At 42.0% G+C, this 11368-nt stretch overlaps 2 protein-coding genes across 2 annotated transcripts in view; one reads left to right on the top strand and one right to left on the bottom strand.

Moving 5' to 3' along the window:
- The window catches only part of LOC129842769 (mesothelin-like protein), a 24954-nt gene extending 23031 nt beyond the window's left edge, over positions 1-1923 (bottom strand). Inside the window, exon 1 of the mRNA XM_055911408.1 lies at positions 1915-1923. Within this exon, the coding sequence (XP_055767383.1) occupies positions 1915-1923 (9 nt within the window). The remainder of the gene's footprint in view (positions 1-1914) is intronic.
- A 114-nt stretch (positions 1924-2037) lies between these two features.
- The window catches only part of LOC129842808 (mesothelin-like protein), a 30362-nt gene continuing 21031 nt past the window's right edge, over positions 2038-11368 (top strand). The window contains exons 1-6 of the mRNA XM_055911462.1: positions 2038-2204; positions 3383-3532; positions 5013-5062; positions 6681-6810; positions 7916-8001; positions 9262-9391. Coding sequence (XP_055767437.1) covers positions 2160-2204; positions 3383-3532; positions 5013-5062; positions 6681-6810; positions 7916-8001; positions 9262-9391 — 591 coding nt within the window. The 5' untranslated portion in view covers positions 2038-2159. The remainder of the gene's footprint in view (positions 2205-3382; positions 3533-5012; positions 5063-6680; positions 6811-7915; positions 8002-9261; positions 9392-11368) is intronic.

The following is an 11368-nucleotide window of genomic DNA, read 5'->3' as shown; positions in this document are numbered from 1 at the left end:
CAGTAGGTATCCTACACACATACTTTATCAATACCCAGCCGACAAAGATTAGGGAGACCGTGAGAAGTACTCCCTGCCCTCTCCCAAATCTCCCAGAGGCCCCTAGCAAGGTCGGCACCAAATTTTGCTCAGACAGTCTGTGTTTAAGATACTATAAATATATATTGTACAGATATATTGTTTTTCCCTAATTCTGACTAAAACTACACACATCATTAATAATAATTTTATTATTCTAATCAATTTCATACAATTATATTGTTTCAGGGTGGAATATTCTAGTCATTCATTTAAACATATAAATTCCATCAACAGGTAGTTAATCACCTAGTACTGGTTGTTGTTGTGGTAGTTAGTTAATCACCTAGTACTAGTTGTTGTTGTGGTAGTTAGTTTATCACCTAGTACTGGTTGTTGTTGCTGGTAGTTAGTTAATCACCTAGTACTGGTTGTTGTTGTGGTAGTTAGTTAATCACCTAGTACTGGTTGTTGTTGCTGGTAGTTAGTTAATCACCTAGTACTGGTTGTTGTGGTAGTTAGTTAATCACCTAGTACTAGTTGTTGTTGTGGTAGTTAGTTTATCACCTAGTACTAGTTGTTGTTGTGGTAGTTAGTTTATCACCTAGTACTGGTTGTTGTTGCTGGTAGTTAGTTAATCACCTAGTACTGGTTGTTGTTGTGGTAGTTAGTTTATCACCTAGTACTGGTTGTTGTTGTGGTAGTTAGTTTATCACCTAGTACTGGTTGTGGTAGTTAGTTAATCACCTAGTACTGGTTGTATTTGCTGGTAGTTAGTTTATCACCTAGTACTGGTTGTTGTTGTGGTAGTTAGTTAATCACCTAGTACTGGTTGTTGTTGCTGGTAGTTAGTTAATCACCTAGTACTGGTTGTTGTTGCTGGTAGTTAGTTACTCACCTAGTACTGGTTGTTGTTGCTGGTAGTTAGTTAATCACCTAGTACTGGTTGTTGTTGTGGTAGTTAGTTTATCACCTAGTACTGGTTGTTGTTGTGGTAGTTAGTTAATCAACTAGTACTGGTTGTTGTTGTGGTAGTTAGTTAATCACCTAGTACTGGTTGTTGTTGTGGTAGTTAGTTAATCACCTAGTACTGGTTGTTGTTGTGGTAGTTAGTTAATCACCTAGTACTGGTTGTTGTTGTGGTAGTTAGTTAATCACCTAGTACTAGTTGTTGTTGTGGTAGTTAGTTACTCACCTAGTACTGGTTGTTGTTGTGGTAGTTAGTTTATCACCTAGTACTGGTTGTTGTTGTGGTAGTTAGTTAATCACCTAGTACTGGTTGTTGTTGTGGTAGTTAGTTAATCACCTAGTACTGGTTGTTGTTGCTGGTAGTTAGTTAATCACCTAGTACTGGTTGTTGTTGTGGTAGTTAGTTAATCACCTAGTACTGGTTGTTGTTGTGGTAGTTAGTTTATCACCTAGTACTGGTTGTTGTTGTGGTAGTTAGTTAATTACCTAGTACTGGTTGTTGTTGTGGTAGTTAGTTTATCACCTAGTACTGGTTGTGGTAGTTAGTTAATCACCTAGTACTGGTTGTTGTTGTGGTAGTTAGTTAATCACCTAGTACTGGTTGTTGTTGTGGTAGTTAGTTTATCACCTAGTACTGGTTGTTGTTGTGGTAGTTAGTTTATCACCTAGTACTGGTTGTTGTTGTGGTAGTTAGTTTATCACCTAGTACTGGTTGTATTTGCTGGTAGTTAGTTTATCACCTAGTACTGGTTGTATTTGCTGGTAGTTAGTCAATCACCTAGTACTGGTTGTTGTTGTGGTAGTTAGTTAATCACCTAGTACTGGTTGTTGTTGCTGGTAGTTAGTTAATAACCTAGTACTGGTTGTTGTTGCTGGTACCACCACAGCAGGCTGTGCTGTATTTTGATAATATCATAGAATTTGTACTTTAATCATTATTCTATAGTCATTCACCATTTTCTTAATTTTCATCAGATTACATTTCCTTCCTTCCGTTGTTTCATTTACTCATCCGTGTTGTCGTTTTCATCTCTTCTTCCTGTCAGATCAACAGCGCGTCCACCTTGACAGCGCTGGGTTCCCTGGTGATCGGTGTTCCCTCGGCAACCTTAGGCAGCATCAACGGCACGGAACTCCTCTACGCGTCCCAGAATCCCACATTCATAACATACATGCAGACCGCCCCGACCATCTTAATCCAGACTTTCGTCACTCAGGTACCGTGTCGAAGTTAAAGTCTTCCTCACTTAACCTTTTGGTTCCTACTATGAAAACTATTGAGTATTTCCAGTTAATTCTATAGCAGTGATAAACATTTCTTAGCTGAATGCTTGTAATATGGATGGATGTTTGACCGACAAACTGATCAGTTGACTGGTTGATTAATATGGTGTCTGTTCTCCCCATACAGTTGACAGATTGATTAATATGGTGTCTATTCTCCCCATACAGGTGACTGATTGATTAATATGGTGTCTCTTCTCCCCATACAGTTGACAGATTGATTAATATGGTGTCTGTTCTCCCCATACAGTTGACTGATTGATTAATATGGTGTCTCTTCTCCCCATACAGTTGACAGATTGATTAATATGGTGTCTATTCTCCCCATACAGTTGACTGATTGATTAATATGGGGTCTCTTCTCCCCATACAGTTGACTGATTGATTAATATGGTGTCTGTTCTCCCCATACAGTTGACTGATTGATTAATATGGTGTCTGTTTTCCCCATACAGTTGACTGATTGATTAATATGGTGTCTCTTCTCCCCATACAGTTGACTGATTGATTAATATGGTGTCTGTTCTCCCCATACAGTTGACAGATTGATTAATATGGTGTCTCTTCTCCCCATACAGTTGACTGATTGATTAATATGGTGTCTGTTCTCCCCATACAGTTGACTGATTGATTAATATGGTGTCTGTTCTCCCCATACAGGTGACAGATTGATTAATATGGTGTCTGTTCTCCCCATACAGGTGACTGATTGATTAATATTTTGTCTCTTCTCCCCATACAGTTGACTGATTGATTAATATGGTGTCTCTTCTCCCCATACAGTTGACAGATTGATTAATATGGTGTCTGTTCTCCCCATACAGGTGACTGATTGATTAATATTTTGTCTCTTCTCCCCATACAGGTGACAGATTGATTAATATGGTGTCTCTTCTCCCCATACAGGTGACTGATTGATTAATATGGTGTCTGTTCTCCCCATACAGGTGACAGATTGATTAATATGGTGTCTGTTCTCCCCATACAGGTGACAGATTGATTAATATGGTGTATGTTCTCCCCATACAGTTGACAGATTGATGAATATTTTGTCTCTTCTCCCCATACAGTTGACTGATTGATTAATATTTTGTCTCTTCTCCCCATACAGTTGATCACAGTGAACCCTGACCCAGACAGTATTATCCAGAACGTCCCAGACAGCATGGCCACTGAGATCCCCAGGTCTCTGCTGCAGGGCTTCTCTCAGAGCAGTGTGGTGGTAGAGAAACTGAACAGGAAGACATGGAGACACGAACAGGTGACGGGGATCACACATGTACACGCAGACACACCCAGAAAACACACACACACACACACACACACACACACACACACACACACTGTGAACACACACACATTGTGAACACACACACACACACTCAGTGAACACACACCCAGACAACACACACACACTGTGAACACACACACACTGTGAACACACACACAATATGAACACACACACAATATGAACACACACACACACACACACACACACACACAGTGAACACACACACACACAGTGAACAGACACACACACACACACACACACACACACACACACACACACACACACACACACACACACACACACACACACAGTGAACACACACACACACACACAGTGAACACACACACACACACACACAGTGAACACACATACACTGTGAACACACACACACAGTGAACACACACACACAGTGATCACACACACACACACACACACACACACACAGTGAACACACACACACAGTGAACACACACACAGTGAACACACACACACAGTGAACACACACACACACAGTGAACACACACACACACACACATAGTGAACACACATACACAGTGAACACACAGTGAACACATAGTGAACACACACACACACAGTGAACACACAGTGGACACACACACACACAGTGAACACACACACACAGTGAACACACACACAGTGAACACACATACAGTGAACACACACACACAGTGAACACACACAGTGAACACACACAGTGAACACACAGTGAACACACACACACACACACAGCGAACACACACACACACACACACACACACACACACACACAGTGAACACACACACACACAGTGAACACACAGTGAACACACACACAGTGAACACACACACACACACACACACACACAGTGAACACACACACACACACACAGTGAACAAACACAGTGAATAGACACACACAGTGACCAGAAAGTGAACACACACAAACACAAACATACAGGGAGCACACAGTGAACACACAGTGAACACACACACACACACACACACACACACACACACACACACACACACACACACACACACACACACACACACACACACACACACACACACACACACACACACAGTGAACACACACACACACACACAGTGAACACACACACACAGTGAACACACACGTTGAACACACACAGTGAACACACACAGTGAACACACACGTTGAACACACACAGTGAACACACACAGTGAACACACACGTTGAACACACACAGTGAACACACACGTTGAACACACACGTTGAACACACACAGTGAACACACACGTTGAACACACACAGTGAACACACACATTGAACACACACAGTGAACACACACATTGAACACACACATTGAACACACACAGTGAACACACACATTGAACACACACAGTGAACACACACATTGAACACACACAGTGAATTTAAGAAACTATAATACTGTTCTTTTATTTTCAGGCTGTGTTGTTCTTTGACACAGTGGCTCTAGGAATTGACAACTCCGACAAGTGAGTCTGAAAACATCTGCACATTGTGATGTACAGTATATATATACAGTGCATACGGAAAGTATTTACATAAGTATTCAGACCCTTTACTCACTACTTTGTTGAAACACCTTTGGCAGCGATTACAGCCTCGAGTCCTATTGGGTATGACGCTACAAGTTTGTCACACCTGTATTTGGGGAGTTTCTCCCATTCTTCTCTGCAGATCCTCTCAAGCTCTGTCAGGTTGGATGGGGAGCGTAACTGCACAGCTATTTTCAGGTCTCTCCTGAGATGTTAGATCGAGTTCAAGTCTGGGCTCTGGCTGGGCCACTCAAGGACATTCAGAGACTTGTCCCAAAGCCACTCCTGCGTTGTCTTGGCTGTGTGCTTAGGGTCGTTGTCCTGTTGGAAGGTGAACCCTCGCCCCAATCTGAGGTCCTGAGCGCTCTGGAGTAGGTTTTCATCAAAGATCTCTCTGTACTTTGCTCCGTTCGTCTTTCCCTCGTCCCTGACTAGTCTCCCAGTTCCTGTCACTGAAAAACATCCCCACAGCATGATGCTGCCAGCACAATGCTTCACCATAAGGACGGTACCAGGCTTCCTCCAGATGTGACGCTTGGCATTTAGGCCAAAGAGTTCAATCTTGGTTTTATCAAACCAGAGAATCTTGTTTCTTATGGTCTGAGAGTCTTTTAGGTACCTTTTGGCAAACTCCAAGTGGGCTGTCATGTGCCTTTTACTGAGGAGTGGCTTCCGTCTGGCCAATCTGTCATAAAGTCCTGATTGGTGGAGTGCTAGAGAAATGGTTTTCCTTCTGGAAGATTCTCCCATCTCCACAGAGGAACTCTGGAGCGTTGTCAAAGCTTGGTCACCTCCCAGACCAAGGCTCTTCTCCCCCAATTGCTCAGTTTGGCCAGGCGGACAGCTCTAGGAAGAGTCTTGGTGGCTCCAAACTTCTTCCATATAAAAGTGATGGAGGCCACTGTGTTCTCGGCGGCCTTCAATGCTACAGAAATTTTTTGGTACCCTTCCCCAGATCTATGCCTCGACACAATCCTGTCTCGGAGCTCTACGGGCAATTCCTTCGAACTCATGGATTGGTTTTTGCTCTGACATGCACTGTCTACTGGGACCTTATATAGACAGGTGTGCCTTCCCAAATCATATTCAATCAATTGAATTTACCACAGGTGGACTCCAATCAAGTTGTAGAAACATCTCAAGGAGGATCAATGGAAACAGGATGCACCTGAGCTCATTTTCGAGTCTCATAGCAAAGGGTCTGAATACTTATGTAAATACGGTATTTCTGTTTTGTATTTGTAATACATTTGCAAAAATGTCTAATAACCTGCTTTTGCTTTGTCATTATGGGTTATTGTGTCTATATAAAAAATATATATAATTATGTAATTCATTTTTTTTGATTGTGTGTGGTCTCTGTTCAATTTCTCTCAGTTTAATGGTTATTTATTTTCAATGATTGTGTGTGTGTGTGTGTGTGTGTGTGTGTGTGTGTGTGTGTGTGTGTGTGTGTGTGTGTGTGTGTGTGTGTGTGTGTGTGTGTGTGGTGCGTGCGTGCGTGCGTGCGTGCGTGCGTGCGTGCGTGTGTGTGTGCGTATGTGTGTGTCCCCAGTATGTCCTCCAGCGTGCTCCAGGGCTTCACCTGCACCAGAGTGACCAGTATGAACACAACCAAGATCAAGAACCTGGTCAAGGCCTGCAGGAGGAAGGGCAGCAACAGGGTCGCACTGAGAGAGACTCAGGTCAGATACCAGCTGTTGTTGCTGTTGTTGTCGTACTCAAAGAGCTACAGGTCAGCCTCTCATCACCAAGCTTAATACCAGCTGTTGTTGTCGTACTCAAAGAGCTACAGGTCAGCCTCTCATCATCAAGCTTAATACCAGCTGTTGTTGTTGTTGTTGTACTCAAAGAGACACAGATCAGCCTCTCATCACCAAGCTTAATACCTGCTGTTGTTGTGGTTGTCGTACTCAAAGAGCTACAGGTCAGCCTCTCATCACCAAGCTTAATACCAGCTGTTGGTGTTGTTGTTGTACTCAAAGAGCTACAGGTCAGCCTCTCATCACCAAGCTTAATACCAGCTGTTGTTGTTGTTGTTGTCGTACTCAAAGAGCTACAGGTCAGCCTCTCATCACCAAGCTTAATACCAGCTGTTGTTGTCGTACTCAAAGAGCTACAGGTCAGCCTCTCATCACCAAGCTTAATACCAGCTGTTGTTGTTGTTGTTGTCGTACTCAAAGAGCTACAGGTCAGCCTCTCACCACCAAGCTTAATACCAGCTGTTGTTGTCGTACTCAAAGAGCTACAGGTCAGCCTCTCATCACCAAGCTTAATACCAGCTGTTGTTGTTGTCGTACTCAAAGAGCTACAGGTCAGCCTCTCACCACCAAGCTTAATACCAGCTGTTGTTGTTGTCGTACTCAAAGAGCTACAGGTCAGCCTCTCATCACCAAGCTTAATACCAGCTGTTGTTGTCGTACTCAAAGAGCTACAGGTCAGCCTCTCATCACCAAGCTTAATACCAGCTGTTGCTGTTGTTGTTGTACTCAAAGAGCTACAGGTCAGCCTCTCATCACCAAGCTTAATACCAGCTGTTGTTGTCGTACTCAAAGAGCTACAGGTCAGCCTCTCATCACCAAGCTTAATACCAGCTTTTGTTGTTGTTGTCGTACTCAAAGAGCTACAGGTCAGCCTCTCATCATCAAGCTTAATACCAGCTGTTGTTGTGGTTACTGAGGTCGGTATTGTTGGATTCCAACAGTTGTTTGAGAAGTCACTATGCAAGGGATTATTAATTTGATAAATAATCATAATAATAATATGATTACATGTTTTTGTGACCCACAGTTGACCTGCATGTACAACTACATCAAGGAAGAGACAGACGTCACCAGCTACAACCTCTATCCTCCTGACATGCTGCTTTACTACGAGTGAGTACCGTCATACATTCATTCAACCAATCAACCAATCAACCAATACATAAATTTACCAATCAACCAATCAACCAATAAATTAATTAAACAATCAACCAATAAATACATTAATCAATCAGCCAATCAACCAATCAACCAATCAATAAATTAACCAATCAACCAATAAATCAATTAACCACTCAAGCAATCAACCAATAAATACATTAACCAATCAACCAATAAATACATTAACCAATCAACCAATCAACCAATAAATACATTAACCAATCAACCAATCAACCAATAAATACATTAACCAATCAACTAATCAACCAATAAATACATTAACCAATCAACTAATCAACCAATAAACTAATCAATAAATGAATCAAAGCAAATACTGTTGGACATTCCATCTCTCTCTCTGTTTACTGCTGAATACAACTGGTTAATTAAGTTACTGCTGAATAAAACTGGTTAATTAAGTTACTGATTGATAAAACTATTTAAGTTACTGATGAATACAACTGGTTATTTAAGTTACTGAGTTTAAAACTGGTTGATTAAGTTATTGATTAATAAAACTGGTTATTTAAGTTACTGTTGAATAAAACTGGTTTATTAAGTTACTGATTTAATAAAACTGGTTTATTAAGTTACTGTTGAATAAAACTGGTTTATTAAGTTACTGATTAATAAAATTGGAAAATTTAGTTATTCATTAATAAAACTGGCTATTTAAGTTACTGATGAATAAAACTTCCTGTCTAATTCAGTTACTGATGAATAAAACTGGTTAATTAAGTTACTGATTAATAAAACTATTTTGGTTACTGATGAATAAAACGGGTTAATGAAGTTACTGATTAATAAAACGGGTTAATGAAGTTACTGATGAATAAAACGGGTTAATGAAGTTACTGATGAATAAAACTGGTTAATGAAGTTACTGATGAATAAAACTGGTTAATTAAGTTACTGATGAATAAAACTGGTTTATTAAGTTACTGTTGAATAAAACTGGTTTATTAAGTTACTGATTAATAAAATTGGAAAATTAAGTTATTGATGAATAAAACTGGCTATTTAAGTTACTGATGAATAAAACGGCCTGTCTAATTCAGTTACTGATGAATAAAAATGGTTTATTGAGTTACTGATTAATAAACCTGGTTTATTAAGTTACTGATTAATAAAGCCAGATGTATTTGTTCATTTATATATAAATGTGTTTTATTGTATGAATATAAATGTGTTATATTGTATACCTTACTGCAGCTACAGTAAGGTTTCTCAGGACACCTGTAAGGACTACTTCAGGGAGCTGGGAGACGCAGACTTCTCCGTGTTCTCCGACGCTCTCAGCTTCAAACGCACAGCCCTGGTTAACAATGCCAAGACCTGCCTGGTGAGTCACAACACTGTCACACAACATGGATGTGGTCCAAATGACAGCCCTATTCCCTTAATAGTGCACTACTTTTGACTGGGCCCATCGGTCTCTGGTCTCAGTAGTACACTATAAAACTACATCCTCCATCCATTGCTTTCTGCAAGGCAGTAAAGGCCGATCGACGCTCTGGAATTAACCTGGTTAACCCTGGGGGCCATAGCAACAGTGTCATCTGAAAGAGGCTGGTTAACCCTGGGGACCATAGCAACAGTGGCATCTGAAAGAGGCTGGTTAACCCTGGGGGCCATAGCAACAGTGTCATCTGAAAGAGCCTGGTTAACCCTGGGGGGCCATAGCAACAGTGTCATCTGAAAGAGGCTGGTTAACCCTGGGGGCCATAGCAACAGTGTCATCTGAAAGAGCCTGGTTAACCCTGGGGGCCATAGCAACAGTGGCATCTGAAAGAGGCTGGTTAACCCTGGGGGCCATAGCAACAGTGTCATCTGAAAGAGCCTGGTTAACCCTGGGGGGCCATAGCAACAGTGGCATCTGAAAGAACCTGGTTAACCCTGGGGGCCATAGCAACAGTGGCATCTGAAAGAGCCTGGTTAACATTGGGGGCCATAGCAACAGTGGCATCTGAATGAGCCTGGTTAACCCTGGGGGCCATAGCAACAGTGTCATCTGAAAGAGCCTGGTTAACATTGGGGGCCATAGCAACAGTGGCATCTGAAAGAGCCTGGTTAACCCTGGGGGCCATAGCAACAGTGTCATCTGAAAGAGCCTGGTTAACATTGGGGGCCATAGCAACAGTGGCATCTGAAAGAGCCTGGTTAACCCTGGGGGCAATAACAACAGTGGCATCTGAAAGAGCCTGGTTAACCCTGGGGGCAATAACAGCAGTGTCATCTGAAAGAGCCTGGTTAACCCTGGGGGCCATAGCAGCAGTGTCATCTGAAAGAGCCTGGTTAACCCTGGGGGCCATAGCAACAGTGGCATCTGAAAGAGTCTGGTTAACCCTGGGGGCCATAGCAACAGTGGCATCTGAAAGAGCCTGGTTAACCCTGGGGGCAATAGCAACAGTGGCATCTGAAAGAGCCTGGTTAACCCTGGGGGCAATAGCAACAGTGTCATCTGCATACACGTGTGTGTAAAAAAAAAATGCAGAGAACAAAAAATGGACAATCACATGATGCTTGACGACTTAAGACAATTAGTAACAAGTGGTCAACTGTCTCGAAGGCCTCCCATAGGTCAATAAACAGGACAGAACTGTGCTTCTCCTTATCCATACTTTTTACCACATCATTTAATACCAAGGTTGCAGCAGAGATGGTGCTATGACCCGGCTTGGAACCACACTGGTTCATTGAAACAGTTTTAGAAACTTCAGAGTGTTTTCTATCCAAATCTACTAATAATATGCGTATCTTAGCTTCTGGGCCTGAGTAGCAGGCAGTTTACTCTGGGCACCTTATTTATCCAAGCTACTCAATACTGCCCCCCAGCCATGAGAAGTTGTAACAACAAATTGTTATTTACAACGCCAGCCTACCGGGGAAGCAGAACGACAGATGTTTTTTACCTTGTCAGCTCGGGGATTCGATCCAGCAACCTTTGGGTTACTGGTCCAACGCTCTAACCACTAGGCTACGCTGCCACCCCATATTGTTTTAAAGGGGCCAAGCTTCTCTGTCACAGATAGAAAATAGATGAGATCAACTCTAGAGCTAAACTGGAGTTCCGAGACACAGCAGATGGAGAAATGTTCCTGCCCAGGATCCATCTTCTCTTGTAGCCTGTTGTCCTTTTAGGTAGAGGAACCTTTCTCTTGTAGCCTGTTGTCCTTTTAGGTAGAGGAACCTTTCTCTTGTAGCCTGTTGTCCTTTTAGGTAGAGAAACCTTTCTCTTGTAGCCTGTTGTCCTTTTAGGTAGAGAAACCTTTCTCTTGTAGCCTGTTGTCCTTTTAGGTAGAGGAACCTTTCTCTTGTA

Source organism: Salvelinus fontinalis, unplaced genomic scaffold, assembly GCF_029448725.1.
Source record: "Salvelinus fontinalis isolate EN_2023a unplaced genomic scaffold, ASM2944872v1 scaffold_0065, whole genome shotgun sequence".
Classification (NCBI taxonomy): Eukaryota; Metazoa; Chordata; class Actinopteri; order Salmoniformes; family Salmonidae; genus Salvelinus; species Salvelinus fontinalis.
This window is presented reverse-complemented; position numbering and strand designations above follow the sequence as displayed.